Below are 18,221 nucleotides of genomic sequence, written 5' to 3'. Positions count from 1 at the left end.
TGAACAAATTGGCAGTGAAATGACTTTTCAGTCACCAGCTTCTGTGAGTTCCTTACAACGTGACCACACTGTGGCAGTTAGATTTTCACTTCTCCAAAAATCTAATGTAAATTTGTGTTGTGTTGATTTGTTCTGTCCTTTTCTTGCCCAGGTGAAGAAGGAATGGGAGGAAGCAGAACACCAAGCCGTAAATCTCCCCAAGGCAGAAAGACAGACTCTCATTCAGGTAGGAGTTGAAGGATCTAAAGAAAAAAGCTACCAGTGCTTGGCCTTCATCTTGTCAATAAACTAAATGAGAGATGCTAATATGTTAAGCTAAAAGATGACTGAAATGGAAGAGTATCTTTCCTCTTCTGTCAGCAGTTGCCTTTTAGAGGAGATTTGATTGAATTGCGTGTTTTGTTCTTAAAGCTGGAGATGATCTGATACTGTGCCAGGTCCTTTCCCAAGCCAAGTAGTAGGAAGCTATCTCATCCCCTGAGCCTAGCGACAGCAGAGCCAAACTGTAACTTCAGACCTTTGGCCTGCATTGCACTAACCAGTGGCCTCCCAGCCCAGTTCAGATTGGCCCTGACTCTCTGGACACACATTTCCTGTTTGGGCAGACTTAGTGAAAACCACTTAGACAGCAGATAAAGCTGGTTTGCTGCCAAAATGCCAGTCTTCTGCCTTATGATTAGAGTTCAGTTAGACTATGAAGTTAACCAGGGATATGCTTTGTATGGGATTGTCAGAGGCAGTGACAAACAGGTGAAGTTCCCTCAAACCAGTATACAGCTAAGTGACTGACTCCAGTTCATAAGCCCACTTTGGATTTTATCCTGGAACAGTTTTCTCTCTACATTATTTAGAATAAGCTACCTTTTGAAACCTGTACAAGTCAAAAAGAGTTTTCCATTGTCTCTGATGAAATACAGCAGCACTTAATGGACTCTTGTAGTTCGTTTGGAGATGCTCATTATGACCTTTCTAATAGCATATATAGAGATTTGATCTGAAGGCATGCTGATGAAAAGACCCATATGCTGATGAAAAGACCCGTATATACCTTTGAGTTCTGCAAATTCAGATTATTGGCTGTAGGGTGAAGGGATCTATCTTGTTCATGTTTTACAAAGTTGAGGGAAAGAGTTAATACTATGGCATTCATTCAGCACAGTCTGGGTCTCCCACCTCAAAAATGATCTTTATCTGCAAGGCCATATGCCTTCTTCAGATCTTTGAAGTGGATCGTGAAGGAAGTTTGGAAGGTAAATTGTCATTATTTAATTTGCAAATATGAAATCTGCATCAACATCTGTCAGTTCCCCTCTCTCCTACTCTAAATGTCTAAGATGTGCAATGTGACAGACTCCACTTATTCTAAGGAGGTACGTGAGTGAGAGATACTGACGCATACAGTGTTTCATACAGACTCTGTTCCCTGTTCCAGCACTTCCAGGCAATGGTTAAATCTCTGGAGAAAGAGGCAGCAAGTGAGAAGCAGCAGCTTGTGGAGACTCACCTGGCTCGTGTGGAAGCCATGCTGAATGATCGACGTCGGATTGCTCTGGAGAACTACCTGGCTGCCCTGCAGGCTGACCCACCACGGGTGAGTTCCTTTGCAGCGGTATTTTACAATGGGGTAGTGCTGGGAATGGTTTGGTGAGAAAACTGACTGGCCTGCTGGGGCAGAAGCTGGGAATAGGTTCCCAGTAAAGCTTTTTCCCATCATGGCTGTTCCTGCTGAACATGCAGTGGGTCTCCTAATTGACTCACTCTACTTTCCGTCTGTTTAAAATCCCTCCACTTTGTTTAGTGCTCACAGGGCACAGTGTTCTGAGTCAAACAGGCTTAGGGTAAAGGAAAATTATATAAGAGGTTAGCACAGATCTGTCCAGTAGCAAAGCAGGCTTACGTCTCAAGTGCTGTACTTCAGTTGTGATTTTCATTTGAATCAAATGAATTTTAACTCCTTCCTCCCCAAATCCTACAGCCCCACCGTATCCTGCAAGCTCTGAAGCGCTATGTTCGTGCTGAGAACAAGGACCGTCTGCACACCATCCGCCATTACCAGCATGTCCTGGCAGTTGACCCAGAAAAGGCTGCACAGATGAAATCTCAGGTATGAGAATGTTTCTATCAAGGGAGGCATTGTTATCCAGCAGTGGCTGTCAGAGACTCTAGAAGGCATGCGTCAAGTCCTTACACTAATTTGCTGGGTACTATAGCAACTTGACATACTTGTGTAGAGATCTCCCATTCTGTATGCATATTGCCTGTCACCAGATACTCTGTACCATTTGCCTTGGTACATGACTCGGTGTTAAAAATCTGAGGATTGAGATGCTACCATGGAACATCTGGTTTTAGCTGTGGATTACTGCTGCTCACAGTAGCAAGTCTAGGGATTAGAACTAGTTTGGTGCCACTTTTGTGTTTCCTTTTGTCAAGCATCCATGAAATTATTTGCTGGGGACTTGGTCATCTTTGAACACACTTTAATTTCTTTCAAGACCTTCTGTCTAAATGACCTTTTCAAGACCTTCTGTCTTTCATTTCTTTCAAGGCCTTCTGTCTAAATTTCATTAGCTCTGTTCTTTATGATGGCTGTGTTTTGGGTATGTGGGAATTCTCTTGTGCCTCTGCAGAGTTATTGCCTTGTTTCCATACATAACCCTTGCCAAGCAGTTTATCATCATTCCTAGCTCTGTTCAAAGGTCAGTTTTGATGAGTTATTTTGCCTTGTTGCATTACATTTTACTCCTGAATAGCCAATAAGTCACTTTCCGTCTTCTGGATAGTGTATGTGAATATGCTGCTTCAAATGGGTGTCAAACCTGTCCAGTGTAATTGTAAGAATAGATGCAGATATTCTACAAAGCTTTCAGGTTATCTCCTGATACTTGTTTTTAGAACCCTGCTCTTAAAATGGTGAAAGACGTACTGAAATGTCCAACTAAGATACAAATTAAGAATGGCATGTTAATATGGAAAGATCTGTTCAGAAGGGTATGTCCTTTCACGAGTTCAGAGAGAAGCAGAGAGAACTGACTGCTCAGTTGTTATAGCTTTAGATATGTAATCTGCATTTTACCAGCCCCAGTTTGTGGCTGGTCCACTGCTTTGAAACGTCTTTTAATTCTTTAGTGGATGAAAGATCTGCAAGAGCCAAAAAGAGTGGAGAGCTGCAAGGAGACAATGCAACTGAGCACACCCAGTGCTGCCAAATGGAAAGAAAAAATGCTCAATTACTACTCTGCTGTCTAACCAATAGATAGAAATACTGTGGTTTAAGAGCAAGACTGGGACTAGAATCTGTTTGTCATCTCTGGTGAGGTGTAGAGTAGTGTTGCAGTTACTTTTCAGATGTAAACTTCACACCTGGAGATGCTGATCCCATGGGTTTCATGTTCATTTGCTAGGTGATAGTGGTGTACCTTTCATTCTTGTCTCTCTGGTTTTCTGCCACTGATTCCTGCTTTCTGGTTGAGCTGCACACCCTCAGAAATAATGGTATAACTGTGATATTCACAAACTGATGTTTGGCTCATGATACAGAATATACAGTAGCATTTTCACAGACAGCTTAGCATATCAGACGCAGTCCACCCTGACCCTTTGTTCTAATGCTGCCAAAGCCCGGGGGGGTGTGTGTGAACTGTATTCTTAAGCCAAAACCTAAACAGTCCTTAATTCATTGTGAAGGCTGCAGTGTCAACAAATCGACATGCGAGGGATGTGGGTGGTACAGTTCAATTTCCATTCGCTTTACTTTTCAGATGCACTTTAAGCTCCTCAATCGATTCTTTTGATTGACAAGCTGCCACATGTAAAATTAAATTGCTTTCATCCTTGCTCTTAAAGGTCAGGTACACATCAGACTGTAAAACAGGTCCACTCAACTCCTTAGCTTTCTCTAACATTTGACTGTCTGTATTAATGTGTTTCTTGGTCTGCATGATCCCTGATTATGCAGCACCCTCTGCAGGTCAGGTTTGACTTCACCAATGAATTTAATATGCTAGGGAAAAGTGATTTGAGGTTGCATAAGGTTTGGATTTATGTCTCAAATGAAGGGAGAAAGCTGTTGCAAGTGGGGGGGTGTAATGGGTGTCAGACACATGCAATGCCACCATGCAGAACAAAGGCACCTTTGTTCTGAAAACAGAATAAATAATAAATAATATTGTCTTCTCCCTTTGCAGGTATTTTTTTTTTTTTTTAGTAATCAGGAATGGTAATCCGTTTAATAAAGCACTTAATGTGTAGTTGCTGTATGCAATGGATTATGACCATGTCTGGGATATGGAAAATAGCAGCTTCAGTGCTTGCAACAGAGAGCTGGTTACAGCAAGAGTCAGCTGAATCCTCTCTCTCTTCCCCAACCTTTCCCAAAATACTAAAAGAGCCGTGTACCAATAGCCAGTTCCAGTGAAGTATGAAGTGTTAGAAAGCATCAGTCAGAGTACTGAACTAGATGAGCCAACAGAATGGTCTCATTCTGTTGTCTGTCATGGCAAAGCCCCCAGTAGTAAATTTGTTATTAAATAAGTGGAGTATCAGTACCAGTCAAGTGACTGGCAGCTTTTGCCCACTCCCAACACATTCTTGTACATTTGCAGGTGATGACACATCTCCATGTGATTGAGGAGCGGATGAATCAAAGCTTGTCGCTGCTCTACAAGGTGCCATATGTGGCTGAAGAAATCCAGGATGAGATTGGTGAGTGTCTCTGTGTGCCAGCCCCCATGCCACAGTGTTAGACTAGGATCTCTTATTTCAAGTGAAGTAGATAGCAAAAAGATTGCTAGCACCCTTGAAGATACCCTTAGCAATAAGCACTTGGATCTAGGTGTAGGTACTTCGGGGCAGATATTCCCTGGGTTTTGCAATGCAGCAAGTGAGAATAGCTTGTGCTAAGAACTTCCACTGTCTGCGTAAGAAAAGTCAGCAACAGTTGGAAACAACAGCTGGAATTGCAAAGCTCTCTTTCAAAGGCAGATGAAAAAAGATCCATAAAAATACGATGCTTTCCTGTTTTATAGGATTTTAATCCCTTCTTGCCAAAACCTCTAGCCACATCAAACCTCTGGGCACTTATTAGCATGTTTTTCTAGCCAGTGCCTTTACTGAGGATTCCAGATGAGACTTGAAAGCAGAAAAGATAAGATAACCTGGCAGCCCAGAACAGTGTTCCTATTGCAGCCCTGCATCAGCTAGGTTCAAACCATCTGTGCCCCTTTCTGTTCTTGCCAGGCTTCATGCAGTCCGTGTAAGATTTCCTCTTATTCTTTTTAGATGAGCTGCTTCAGGAGCAACGTGCAGACATGGATCAGTTCACATCCTCCATTTCTGAATCCCAGGTGGATGTCAGAGTGAGCTCTGAGGAAAGTGAAGAAATTCCCCTGGAGGGCAAACCTTTCCGTCCGTTCCAGGTGAAAACCTTCCCAGCCTTGCCTGAAAATGAAGGTATGTAGAACTGGAAACTTGGGTTCACTTGTTTTTACAGAACGTAGGCACTTTTTCTGAACTGGTAGCTCAGCTCAGTGGCACAGGATGCTCCATCCCTTTGGGTCAGTTAAGAGCAAAGCAGTTGCCCCAGCAGTACTCCTCAGACTCCATCCATTTGGCAGAGGCAGTGCTGCTTGTACTTTGCACTGAGCTGCTCTCTTGATTTCCTGATTCAGCTCGTTGCAAGGCTGCCTGGTATCTTCCATTTTGCAGGGAGTGTTAAATTTTTGCTTTGTGGCTTGATTCTGAAATTCATTGTCAGTCCTTAATCAAAATCTTCTCATGTAAACCTTTGTGCCGTGACCTGCTGAAGGGCCACAGGATTTTTTTTGTCTTTCAATATGTATCTATATTTTTTTTTATCAGCGGGTGTTGACATCTGGCGTGTGCGTGTGTATTTATTTTTAAAATGCTTGAACAGAGTCCTGAGCTTAAAGAAAGCTGTGGACTAAAAGCTTTCCCAGGGACTGAGTCAGAAATCATGCGCAAGCCTTTTTTCCTTTCTCTCTTAATCTCCTTTCTCTGCTATTTTTGTTTTTGTTTTCCCTCCTGCTAGATCCTCAGCCGGATTTGTACCATCCAATGAAAAAAGGTTGGTTCTAAGCTGCTCCCTCACAGTGCTTTCTATCACTCTCCTACCTTCTCTGTGTGCTTGATAGCTTCATTTTAGTTTCATACTCACCTCTATTTTCATTTCCCTGCCCTCATTTAGATCAGTAACTTTCTATTTTATTTGTTTAGGCCTAGTGATAAAGAAGTAAGCTAGTTTGAATATCCAATTGGTTCTGTGTGTTCCTCTCTGATGGGCTAGCAAGGTGCATCAGAATACATAATTAGTTTCTTTGCCCTCAAGAAATGTGGGCTGAGCAGTTTGTCTGAAGCCATGCCGTATTTTATGTCTCTTTATTTGTACTCATGGTCAACAATTCTCAAAATAAACCTTGCATTGCTGGTGGTAAATAGTCCAGAGGCTATTCTGCATGCTGTGGAATCTGTACTTGCCACCTGACAACAGCACTAAACTAGGAATGAGAGTGCCCCCCCAAGACATGGGGTGCGTTTCCCAGCTACATGTCCTCATAGGTGTTACGGAGTACAGCCGCTCTGGGACGGGTAAAGTAGGAGATTCCTCTGTGTTTGTCTTCTCAGCATCCCCTTTTCAGAAGTAGCATCTCTCCACACGAGCCAAGTCCTGTGTGATTATACGTTTCTCCTTTAGCTCATTATTGATTCTGCAGTAACAGAGCACCTGGCTAAAAAGGGGCTGACTGGGCCTTAAAATGGACATAGAGATATTGGTGGTAAATCCTTTGTCAGAGATATAGCCTCAGGTAAAGATCAGGCCCAGCTGATCTGCTAACAGATTTAGTTCCCAGAGCAGAAATGGAAGGCTAATTGTCAGAATGCTTTCGCAGAACAGTGGCACGTGAGGTGAGCGTGGGGAGTAAACCAGTCATTTTCTTTCATCTGTCTTTGGTTCCAAATACGTCACGCAGAATTTCAAAGCAGAGTAAAGGATTTTGCTAATAACCATTTAATATGAGCACAAATAACTTTGTAATGTGATGAAGGCCAGGCAGCTGAACTGTTTTCATTACCAGTAGTTCTTTACAAAGGTCACCTTCATCCCTCTTGTGGAGCAATTCACAGCTAAGTCAGTGTACTGACTGCTCTGGAAAGAATTGTGACAGCCTTTACTTTGATTCTTGGTTGATGACTGCTGTGTTGACTTCAAGATGATAAGCATAAGCTGGTCCTCTCCCCATTTGGGTAAATAAAAGAGTTTCTGATGACTTGGGGACTAAGATTATATCCTGTGTTTCCTTCTTCCTCTTTTCAATGAATTTCACAAGGGCTGCTAGGGAGTTCTGTTTCGCGTGTGTGTGTGCAGTTTGTTTTTTTTCCCTGGGAAGTGTATAATCTAAACTGTGCCTTAGAGCTACATAGAACTGGGTCTGTTATTTGGTATAGCGCGCTCTGACAAATAGCAAAGCTCAGTGCAGCAACTGAACTCCCGGCCCTGGAGACTGTTATGTTGGCTCTTGAGAACTGAATAAAGCAGCCATAGGCCAAAAGCTGGCATAGTAGTTCTCTTAAAAACTATTTCTGGTCTGTCCAGAAAATCCAAATCATTGACTTTCATAACAACATGACCTGCTTCAACAGCCGTGGGGAGTCAGATGGGCAGTCTTGGCCATGCTTGGAATCTGATTACTGTCTCCAAAGAACTATAGAGGAAAAAGGGATGCAGTAAAACCCTAGATGCTTCTTTTGGGAGGAGTTGGAGTGAAACATTAGTTTCCTTGGCATTTTTGCGCAGTAAGAAGCTTGTCACAGTAAAAACTTGCCATGGAGCCAACTATCCTTTCCTTTGCATCTCATTAAGGAACATGTGCCAATTTCAGCACAGGTTGACATAATGTCTTAGGCAATCTGCAAGCTCAGCAGTTTGTGGAGAGGTGTATGCAGTCACAGTGTTAAGTGCTGTAGTGGTATTTCCCCCGCCTCATGCTCCTCATTGGAAGAATTCAGTTGTGCAGGGCTGACATTTCACTGTCCCCCTGCTTTTGCTTTAGGGAGGCATAGATGTTGTGAAGGACATTACATTGTCCGTACTAATAATGGAAAACTTGCAGTCTCCTAACTTGTTATGTTAGGTCAGAGTATCTTGCATCAGACTGTTATTGATCTGATCTTTCTATAAATGCTTGAGATCAAAACAGTTTATGCAGAGCAGCTGCCTTCTCTTAATTGATATTCTTCTCTTCAGCTTGTAGTAGTTTTAGCCTAGAAGTGGGTGAGTGATGTTCTGGTACAAAGGCTAGTGTAGTACTTCGCTCCTCCTTTGCCTTGGGATTTATTGTTTCTGGGCTTGTGCCAGCTACAGGACAGAAGCTCATTACAGAGCTGTGCTGGTTGACCTTGAAATTCTCATTCCCGAGGCGCTTGCTGATGTACTTGATTTCAGAAGAATAGGTGATGCTGACCGTGCGGTTGAAATTCTTCCCTGTGTGCTGGTTGTCAGCAGAGGGGAAATGTGCCCTTCCATCGTGGGGTCACGCTGAGGTGGTGGTGACCCTGGCTGACACTTGCAGAAAGGAATTGCACGCTCACAATTTGTGTTACACATTGCCTTGGGCATTCTAACAGCAGTACTTAACAGTATGGTATTTCTGGATTTACACTTCAGCCTGTTTTGGTGAGTCCTGTCTGCTTCTCTCATTGCCACCTCATTTCCCTTCATTAACAGAACCTCCCCAATCACTTGTCACTGTAGCATAGCTTATGAGCTCCCCTTCTGACACAACAGCATGAAGACAGCTTAATAATCAGCGGTCCATGCAGTTAAACACACTAGCCATGGCAGCTCTACAAAGAGTAGGTAATCCTTCCTACGTGTCACTAAGGGCTGACTAATGGTCACTGCCTTGCTCTTTTGGTGCAGGTTCTGGCATGACGGAGTTGGATGGGCTGATTGGCGCTGAAGAAAAAGTGATTAACAGCAAGAACAAAGTGGATGAAAATGTGGTGAGCCCTCCACCTTTATTTTGTAAAGCAAAGCCTACCGTGGACACTAATTAATAGCAGTGGCTTATTTCCATGTCTCCTTCCTGCTAGCAGAATGTCAGTGTATTCATTATCCATATGGTGTGGGGGAGTCAGTTTTCTGACTATTGTAGGCTCTTAATACTGATTAGCATCAGAAGGGTGGGAGGGTGAGGGAAGGAGAGAGATCTGGATCTTTGGCAGTCTGAGCTGGAGAAGTGTCTGATTTAGTAATTGCTTTCCCAAGCAGAGACCCTTTGATACACCTTTATTTTAGCTAGGTAGCTTTCTGTCTGAGTACACTGAATGCTGGCACATTCCACCTGCCTTCCCACGTATTTTTCCTAGCAAGGTACATCTCATCTTCTTGTAAAGGTACATGACCCAGTAGGCATTAGCTTTATATGCAGTGTAAAAAATTCACTAGGTCATAGTGGCAGCTGTCTTGCCCCAGTTACCTGGCTTAAAAAAAATATATAAAATTGACTTCTCAGAGCCTGCTTTCAGAATCATTCTATAGCCATAAGTTAGATCTTACATGACAGAAATGCTGTGTCCAAGGCAGGGACCTAGGTTTTTAACTTGTGTCTTTAGTATGAGGTAGTCTAGGCTTCCAAATGGTTGCAGTCAGTAGCTCAGTTGGCTCTAAAAGTTGGAGAAGATCCCACGCTTTGGAGAGCAGGGGAAAAATGGTAGGTGGTTCCGAGCTCTTGCTTGTATTCATTAAAGGTTTCTTGTCTGGTTTCATACTCCTTCTCCCACCTGTTTCTTACAGCTCCTTTCATAAAACGCTTTTTGTGACTGTTTTCAGGTAATTGATGAAACCCTTGATGTGAAGGAAATGATTTTCAATGCAGAGCGTGTTGGTGGGCTGGTGGACGAGCCGGTATGTATATGGCTACTGCGTCTGGTGATCGGTGACTTCCTGAAACTGGATTTTGGTTCTTGCATAATGCATAAATTCCAGGGGTTCAATATGTTGACTCTGCTATGGCAAGTCATGCAGAGCATAATGCAGGATGGCATTTCTGCATAAAGATAACAGTAAAAACATTAGATGCTAACTTGACTCTTTTGTTGCAAAAGTGCTTTGTGGGGTATGAAAGCAGTGTGAGTCAGTGCTTGTCCAGAAATGCCTAAACGGGGAAACGATTTTGTGTTCATTGTCCTTTTGACAGAAAGGGATGAAATATTTACACTGCCAAATATAATCGGTCGTGCCGCAATACCACAGATGGCTGAAGACCTTATTGGTGGCCTCCTTTCAGGTCTGCATTTAGCAGGGCAACTCCCACATCACTCCTCCTCTACCTGCTCCATTGTTTTCTTCCTTCCAGGATAATGACAACTCGCTTCGTGATGACTTCAGTTTCAGCAGCAGTGCCCTTATTGGGCTGTTGGTGATTGCTGTTGCCATAGCTACTGTTATAGTCATCAGCTTGGTGATGCTGAGGAAGAGGCAGTATGGGACCATCAGCCATGGGATTGTGGAGGTGAGAAACCACTCCTGCTCCATCACCGAGTATGAAAATAGTCAGCATTGAATCACATGTTGTGTGTAGGGGGCGAAGATGGCAGTAGCTGCCAAGACATCAACTGCTCTGCTCCTAGCTAGATGGGACTTAACTCTGTTGAGGCTGACATCTTCATCGCTTATTTATTAGCATGCAGGTACCACTTGTCAGCGTGCCATGCTGGGACCTGTCACTTCACAGTTGTATGTGCTTATCACAAGGAATTCAATTAGGCTTCCCTGTCTGGCTGGGGATAGGATTTAACAGTAAATGAGCTTTTCAGGCGATATCTTTAGCAGGGGAGTCAGTCAGTCAATCTATAGTAATTTGTCCTCCCAACTAATACAGCAACTATTAAGAGCATGATAAGCTGAACACTGAGAAGCAGTTTTTTCTTAATCCTTCGACTCCCAATATGCTAATGGCAACTTAATGGAGTCTGAAGCAAGGTGTTCTTCCCCTTTGATCAAGTGATGATGGAAATTATAATGACCTCTCTAATGAGAGAAATGGGTCCCAAATTTGTAATGTTAACTAACTTATTAGAGATCTGGGGAGAACATCTCCAAAGGAGCAAATGCAGGCAGTAGGAATTAACACATGACCAAGGGATTCTGTTAAGCACATAATTTTTGTGGTTTACCTTTTTTTCTGTTTACCACTCGGCACGGTATTTATCCAGCATTTGTCGATTAGCGCTCCTTAATATGAAGTGAGGTCTGTGAGTCCCTCCTTTGAGCAGTAACCGTCCGGTTTTTCTAAAGGTTGACCCAATGCTTACCCCAGAAGAGCGGCATCTGAGCAAGATGCAAAACCATGGCTACGAGAATCCCACTTACAAATACCTGGAGCAGATGCAGATATAAAAGAGATGAAGATACAACAGCCCTGACCAGAAAAGGAACAGGGCGGAGGGCCAAAGTGGTCCAGCGTTTTGGATCAACTACTGACCAACAGTTGCTTCAAGAGGACTTCATCTTACATTCAGAACTCCTGGATCATTAAGACTATAATTACTACTGTAGAGTTGCAATTTCCATTCTTTTAAATGGGTGAAGAAATGATAATATAACAATATGATATATAAATCTCCTTAAATGGGAAAAATGGATCTATTGCAGATATTTGACTGAGATGTAGTTTTCTTTTTTTTAAATAATCTGAAAAATACCAGTTCCGTTGTACTGTTGTCTGATACAAGCTCTATATATATAAAATGGGAAATGTTGATTTTTATTTCTGATAGACCACCTGTATATTGAAGGTCATTTGTACCAGCCCACCTTGTAAAAAGGAGACAGTTGTGGCTCTTCAGTCATTCTGGCTTTTATATATAAAGCAGTATTCTTTTTTCTTTTTTTTTTTTTAAGTGAATTTTGCTGGGAGTTGCAAAGAGATTAATTTAGGGATAGGAACTATGACAGCATAAGCAAGGAAGCAATTTGGAATGGTAATTAACAAAAATCCTTATAGTGAGAAAAAAAAAGAAAAAAAAAAAGAAAAACCCATCCTCATACGCCAGTGGTGTGCACCCTGCTGCTTAGCAGTTAGGGCTCTAGGAATCAAGACTCCCTGGAGGCAAGGAGTTAAAAGGCTTCTAGCATCTCTGTTTATAGTTATTCTAGTGGAATGTTAGAACATGGTTTGTGCATACTGGGGTCTGCACATTCCCCTTTCAGATTCAGTTCTGCTCTAGAGTTGGAAGTTCCTGGTATTGAATTTAAATCCTCTGTTCTTGAACCAGTTTCCTTCAGTACTCACCTGGCATTAACAGCCCCCTCTTGCTACTACTTTCTAATTTTCCCCAGCTCTCCTGCCTCACCAACATGGTAAGTAGTTAAAGAGACACAATGTTTTGAGCCTTTGCATCTCTTCCAGTGATGTTGGGCCATAGGCACGGCTTTAGGTCTTAGCCCAGAAATGACAAATCACTGCAATAATCAGCACCTTGGGAGCTGATGAATGTGGAGTTCACTTTAACTGGGGAGAGAAGAGGGATAAGTTGAGAAAGGGATACTGCCTGCTTTAAGGGAAATTGGATGCATAGGCCCTGAGAAGAACAAAAAGGGTATCGTTCCACTCACCATCATGTCTTTGTAATGCTTGTATAGTTGGTGTTAATGCTCACGGCTTTTTTAAATCTGGAGGTTCTGGTAACCTGTGGTGTATTTTTTCTATTTTTCCTGTGACTTTACTTTCTTTTCCCTTCCATGTCTCTTCCCACTATGCACAGATTTACCTGCAAACTCCTTAGTGTGGTCTGTGGGGAATGTACAAAGTTTAAACACATCAATAAACACTTTAACTTCCAGATGGTTTCTTTTCTTTATTCACGGACTCGCTTAGTTTCCCTCTCCTCCCACCGTGCCCTTGCCAAACCTGTGGGGACCTTTCCCCACCTCTTTTCCCACCTCTCCTTCACCTCCCATCTTTGAAGGATGTACTGATACTGAGATTGTCTATTCTGCCCTGCCCAGAGTCTTTTGTGGTACTTCCAGATCCTGCTGAGCTTTTTGGAGGGAAGAAGGCATGAAACTAAACCACTGCCCAGGACTCCTGAATAGCATTATATCCTCACGCTGCAGCTGTTAGACACCGGAGCGCAGGTCAGTTAGAGCTGTGGCTGCTGTTTGTAATCTGGCTATTTGCAGGAGATGTTGTGAAGTGGTGATAAAATGCCAGAAATGCTCCCTGGATGAAGGCAGCCACTGGCACGGCTTCTCAGGGAGAGCAGAGCCAAAGCTGTCCGCGAGAACAAGCTGTTGTTGCTCCTCAGCCATCCCCCTGCCCTTCCTAGCTGGCTGTAGGAACAGCTCCAAGTTGGAAGTAGGGGTGCTGCAGGAGATCTTTGAATTCGTGGGTTAAGAGGGCATTCAAGGAGCCAGGTCTCAAATGGTGACACAATTTCATTGAACTCTTCCTGTTGTTGATGGCCAGATCTGAAATACTTTGAAGATGTAAGAGCCAATGGCTATAATTTGCTGACTGTAATTAGCACTTACTGTATCACTTTTAATGTCTGTTTTAGGAAGGGAACTTGAGTGTTTGGCTCAACTTTTTATTCTAGAACACCTAAAACTAACAGCCTGTAAAGCTCACAGCTGTCCCTGCCTGTGTCCGTCATTTCTCTTCTATTTTCCTTTTTTGAAGTGTGACCTCAAGCACAAATTTCTCCTCTCTTGTGTCTCACTGAAATGTCCAAAGAGTCATTGCCATTTGAGCACTGGTTTTGGAAGCCAAGAGACAGATTTGATCTTCCTTTGCATTGACCTGAGCAGTTCCCAGTAGGTCTGAATGAAGAGGGGAAGCGGAGGTAGGAAGAAACGTGAAGGTTTAACAGCTTTGAATAGGAAACGATTGTGTCCTGTTTCTCCTTAAACGTGGGCTCCTCGGTTCCACTGGAACCTCCATGTTCTGGCTAAATTATTCAGACTGCAGGAAAGAACAGATGCTGTCCTAGAAAATGCCGTCTGTTGGCTTGTCACAACTACTTGGGAAAGAGTTTTGATTTTTAACTGTAAATTTCATTTAAATGATGCTGGAGCAAATCTCAAATCCAAAGCTGTTTCTTGGGCTGCACCCGCAGGTGGGATGACCTGAAAAAGAAACAAACTATAGAGGCTGTGGATTGAATTCCAGAATTGAATTTGGGCATTATATTTTTCCTTCAATAAATTCTATTAGACCTACAAAATAAATAAATCAGGCCTGAATCAAAGTCTATTAGTTCCATGCTTTGGTGCACACTGCTGAGTGCTTAGGATCGATTCTTTTTGATGGATTTTGACTGCAGCTTCTGAAAAGTAAAATGTTTAAAAATGCTTGCTAGATCAGTGCTAAAGAAGTGCTAAGAAGATCGGTGCTAAAACATCTCCCAGTTGATACTGGTATCAGCCATGCAAGTGAAGGGCAGATACTGGCCTTCATTTGGGAAGTGTCAAAACTTTCATCACGGTAAGACACTTAAAATTACATGCTCCAGAGTACAGTGGAACAGTTTATTGATAAAAGACAGCCTTGCAGAGTGTTTCAGAAAGTTGCATGTCAGATGAAAGCTGTGATTTGAAAACCTTTTAAGAGGAGCTATGTGGTCCTCCCTTTCCGAGTGCGTTGGCAGAATGAAGGATTAGGATGGAACCGAATCCTCTCGTATTTATTGTGCTTCTCCCTAACACAAATGGCAGACCTGGACACGCCGATGGGTGGTGAATAGAGTAAGCAGGTGTAGGTAGCTGGGTGAAATGGGTGGCAGATTCCCTTGGGTGCCCACAGCCTTTCAAACCCCAGACCTTTATGGGGCACAGAGATGATTCCTGATGTTGAAGCACGCTCGCCGCCCCCCTGACGGTGCGTGTTTCTGGGAGAATTGACCAATGCAATTTGCCTTGGCTGTCTTGCTTGGAGCACCTTGTGTTTGTGTTTTGCTGGCAATGACGTGGTTAAGTAAAAAGGGTTTTTGCTGTACAGGGTTGTAAGTCTTTGGGAACTGGGAACACGGAGCAGAGGAAGAAACACTGGATCAGTTTGTCTCCTTATTGTAAATCTGTTCATTAATAATTGCTTTTCTGAGGGTGTGCAGCGGGGTAATGTACACGGGAACCACTCTGTGCACGATGGTAGGTGGATGTAATGTGGGCAGATTGATTTTACCAGCCTCGCTTGTTTTTAATGTGGAAAGCAATCCTTACCGAGATGCTCACGGAGCATGTTTTCCGTTCTTCAGCCCCGGTCAGCCGAAGAGATTGAAGGTGTTTTTGAGGAGAGATGTGCAAGGTACATGGTGATGTGGTGCCTTCCCCTGTGCTGCTCCATCAAAAAGAAACATTAACCTGGAGCACATAAAGCCTCTGCATCCTCTCTTTACAGCTGCGATGGTTTAGCACTGAGCATCGCTGTTCCTGGGAGCAAGCTGTAGATCTCAAGGTTAGTGCAGTGCTTAAAGTTGGTGTCAGCAGGCAGGGAACTCTTTGTGCCTGGGCTTCTCCAGAGCAGTCGTAACTCATTATTTGGCATCAATACTCTACTGAGATGGCAGAGGCTTTTATATGTGCACGGCAAGGGTCGAACATTGAAAGCAGATGAGCTGGGAGAAAGCCCATTTTTATAGGACATAATAACACGTAGCTGGCAAGCAGAGTAATAAAGAGTGAGACAGAAATTGAGGGCAAGTGGAGCTTAATGCTGAAGTTAGGTATTTTGGAAAGTGTGAAAATAGTTAAGCTTTTGAGAAATGGTTGGCTGTTTTAGATGAGCATCAATCTCGGAGCTGTATGCAGGATGACAACCAGGCAGAGTGGTAATCCTGACCCCACAGCCCCCTGCCCTGCTCTATCCACGTCACGCTGGCTCTGCAGTGATTTCTCAGCCGCTGCAAAAAGCTGCCCGTGCTCTCGAGCCTCAAGCCCCTGTGGGACCACGTGCAAATCACCTGGCTGCGAGCCTTGGCAACAGCACGGGATGGAAGCCCAGGGGAGCTGTAAGGCAGCAGGCTTGAAAGCCGTTTCTCCAGCACGTGAAGTTAGGACATCCTTAACCCGTGCAGTGCCTGGGATGTCTCTGCTCGAGCTCCCCCGGTGATCCCAGCTGCGGAGCAGGCACCAACCAGCAGCATCGCTGCAGATGTGGTGGGGAGGCTCTGCTGAGTGCAGCAAACAGCAGAGACGAACGAGGCATTACTGTACGTACCTGTGATTCAATCCTGCAGGAAGGAGCAGGTTAAAAATAACAGAGAGTTTTGCTGTATTTACCAGTGACCCGTGGGGGGCCTGTGCTTTGCTGCAGGAGTACTTAACCTCTGACCTGTGGGCTATCTGTGCGGTCTGCCAGGCCAATTTAAATCCGACTGTTTTGTTTTGAGCAGCTCTTCTTTCCCGAGAGCAAGCTGGGAGCAGGCTGGGGACTGAATGAGGCGCTCATTAAATAGCATCAACCAGCCTCTGGATGGCATCTGGGAGGTTCTCCGAGAGGCTGCCTTGCCTGTTGCCAGCAGCATGCCAAGTAAACCCAGTGCTCAGCTGCGTTGGACTGAGGGTGATGGGAAAGGCTGGGGCCTAAGGTGAGCAGTCCCATCTTCAAAATGGTTGCCGTGATGCATGGCAGTGGGAGGGGGTAAAGACTCTGCAGTAGCAGAGTTAAGAGCTGAGGAGATAACTGAACACGGTCCAGGAAGCTTAATATCCTCTTCCAAAATTGCTAGCTGTACCAAGAACAGCTTGGGGATGTTCCTGTTTTCCAGACTCTTGTGCTTCCCTGTCCTCTCTCCCTCGGCTTTGTGGGGCTGCGAGTGTTGTGGAAAAGTACATGATTTAGCCTATTTGTTTGCCATGCCTTAGCCTTTCGCAAATGGTCCTTTTGTTCTTGATCTGAGACCAGAACGGGCAGGGGCAGCCGGTTTTACCTGTGAATTTTCTCCGTAGCATCCTCCAAGTCCCCGTTGTCTCCACGGCAACAGAAGCCGGTCCAAATCCTCCCTCCTGTGCCTGGGCTCCTGGCCACCCTGCAGGCAGCCCAGCCCTGGGATCTCACTGTGCCCTGCTTTTCTCACCATACCCTACTTTTCTCACCGTGCCCTGCTTTCATCCAGGAGCGAGGATTCCCCAGAAAGGCGCCCTCAGCCCTTCAGCCTCCTCACCTTCCTCTTGTGAGTGTTACGCAGCAGGGAGCACTTGTGTCCTCCATCTGGGGACAGCATGGATGTGCAAAAGCCTTGCATGTCCAAGGCCTCCTCCGAGCCCCTGCCCGCACAATTGTGGCTTTTCCCTGCCCGCCTGCATAGCGGTAAGTAGAGGCTTTGCTCTGCTTTGAAACCGCTGCTCACGTGGACTGTGCTCCGGGGGAGCAGAAGGATGCAATTTCTGCCTGTACCGCCAAGGCTGCCCCTGGTGCACAGCCTGCTTGCTTCCAAGACTGCAGCACGCCATGGGCTTTGCCAGGAGCTCCGGGTTTTCTTCTATCCGAGGAAGAAGAGGGCACGTTTCCTGCAAGAAATGAAGTTAATCGCAGAACAAAAAGGTATTTTACTTCACCTGTCAGCCGTGGTGATTGCAGGGATCTGCATGCAGTTGTAGAGCTGAGAGGCATCTCTGGTGCTGTGGCCTTGAGACCCTTGGCACAAATCGCTGAGCCCAAGATCACGCCAGCTAAGCGCCGCTGCCTGCTGGGATGGTGTCCATGTGAGCTAGCCTGTGCCTGGTATGGCGCTACCACGTGATAGCAAGCCCTGCCTTTAGCAGGGCCTCTTCACCTGCTCTCCCCTCTCGACTGAGGAATTTCTGGGGAGGTGGTATGGCAGAAAGGAGCCTGGGTGCCCTTCGGTAGGTATTTGCTCATGGGCTGGCGTGGCAACACAGTCCCCTTGTACTGGGAGAAACAAGTACGCGCTTAAATTGTTTTGAAACTCCCTCCCTTGTACATTATGGCTCTAACGTTAAAGAGGTTGAGGGGGTACCTGGTTGTTCTGCTCATACTGGCCTGTGTGGACAGCGTAGATCAGATTGGTGTTAGGGTTGCATCTGAGCCACTATCCAGCCCCCTCTTGCAGAGGAAGATTCCCCAAAGGGGTCTGGCTAGCTGGGGAAGCCCAAAACCCAGTTTTGATCTGTGAGATGGTGCCAGGGTGGATTTATTTAGTATTATTTTTTTTTTTAGCTTTGGAGCAAGGGCCTGCAG

The 18,221-nt window shown here is 44.6% G+C and overlaps 1 protein-coding gene across 8 annotated transcripts in view; it reads left to right on the top strand.

The window, feature by feature from the left end:
* Positions 1-12,864, top strand: part of APLP2 (amyloid beta precursor like protein 2) — a 48,015-nt gene extending 35,151 nt beyond the window's left edge. For 2 of the 8 annotated variants that reach the window (XM_035555902.2, XM_035555894.2), the window contains 10 exons: positions 152-226; positions 1,433-1,591; positions 1,976-2,104; positions 4,605-4,704; positions 5,281-5,451; positions 6,050-6,085; positions 8,939-9,018; positions 9,851-9,925; positions 10,377-10,532; positions 11,318-12,864. In XM_035555902.2, the coding sequence (XP_035411795.1) occupies positions 152-226; positions 1,433-1,591; positions 1,976-2,104; positions 4,605-4,704; positions 5,281-5,451; positions 6,050-6,085; positions 8,939-9,018; positions 9,851-9,925; positions 10,377-10,532; positions 11,318-11,419 (1,083 nt within the window). In that variant the 3' untranslated portion in view covers positions 11,420-12,864. Of the gene's footprint in view, positions 1-151; positions 227-1,432; positions 1,592-1,975; positions 2,105-4,604; positions 4,705-5,280; positions 5,452-6,049; positions 6,086-8,938; positions 9,022-9,850; positions 9,926-10,376; positions 10,533-11,317 lie in introns of all 8 variants that reach the window. The other 6 variants (XM_035555898.2, XM_035555893.2, XM_035555906.2 and 3 more) reach the window with 3 other exon arrangements.
* The last annotated feature ends 5,357 nt before the right edge of the window (positions 12,865-18,221 follow it).

This window comes from Cygnus atratus, chromosome 22 (assembly GCF_013377495.2).
Source record: "Cygnus atratus isolate AKBS03 ecotype Queensland, Australia chromosome 22, CAtr_DNAZoo_HiC_assembly, whole genome shotgun sequence".
Lineage (NCBI taxonomy): Eukaryota > Metazoa > Chordata > Aves > Anseriformes > Anatidae > Cygnus > Cygnus atratus.
This window is presented reverse-complemented; position numbering and strand designations above follow the sequence as displayed.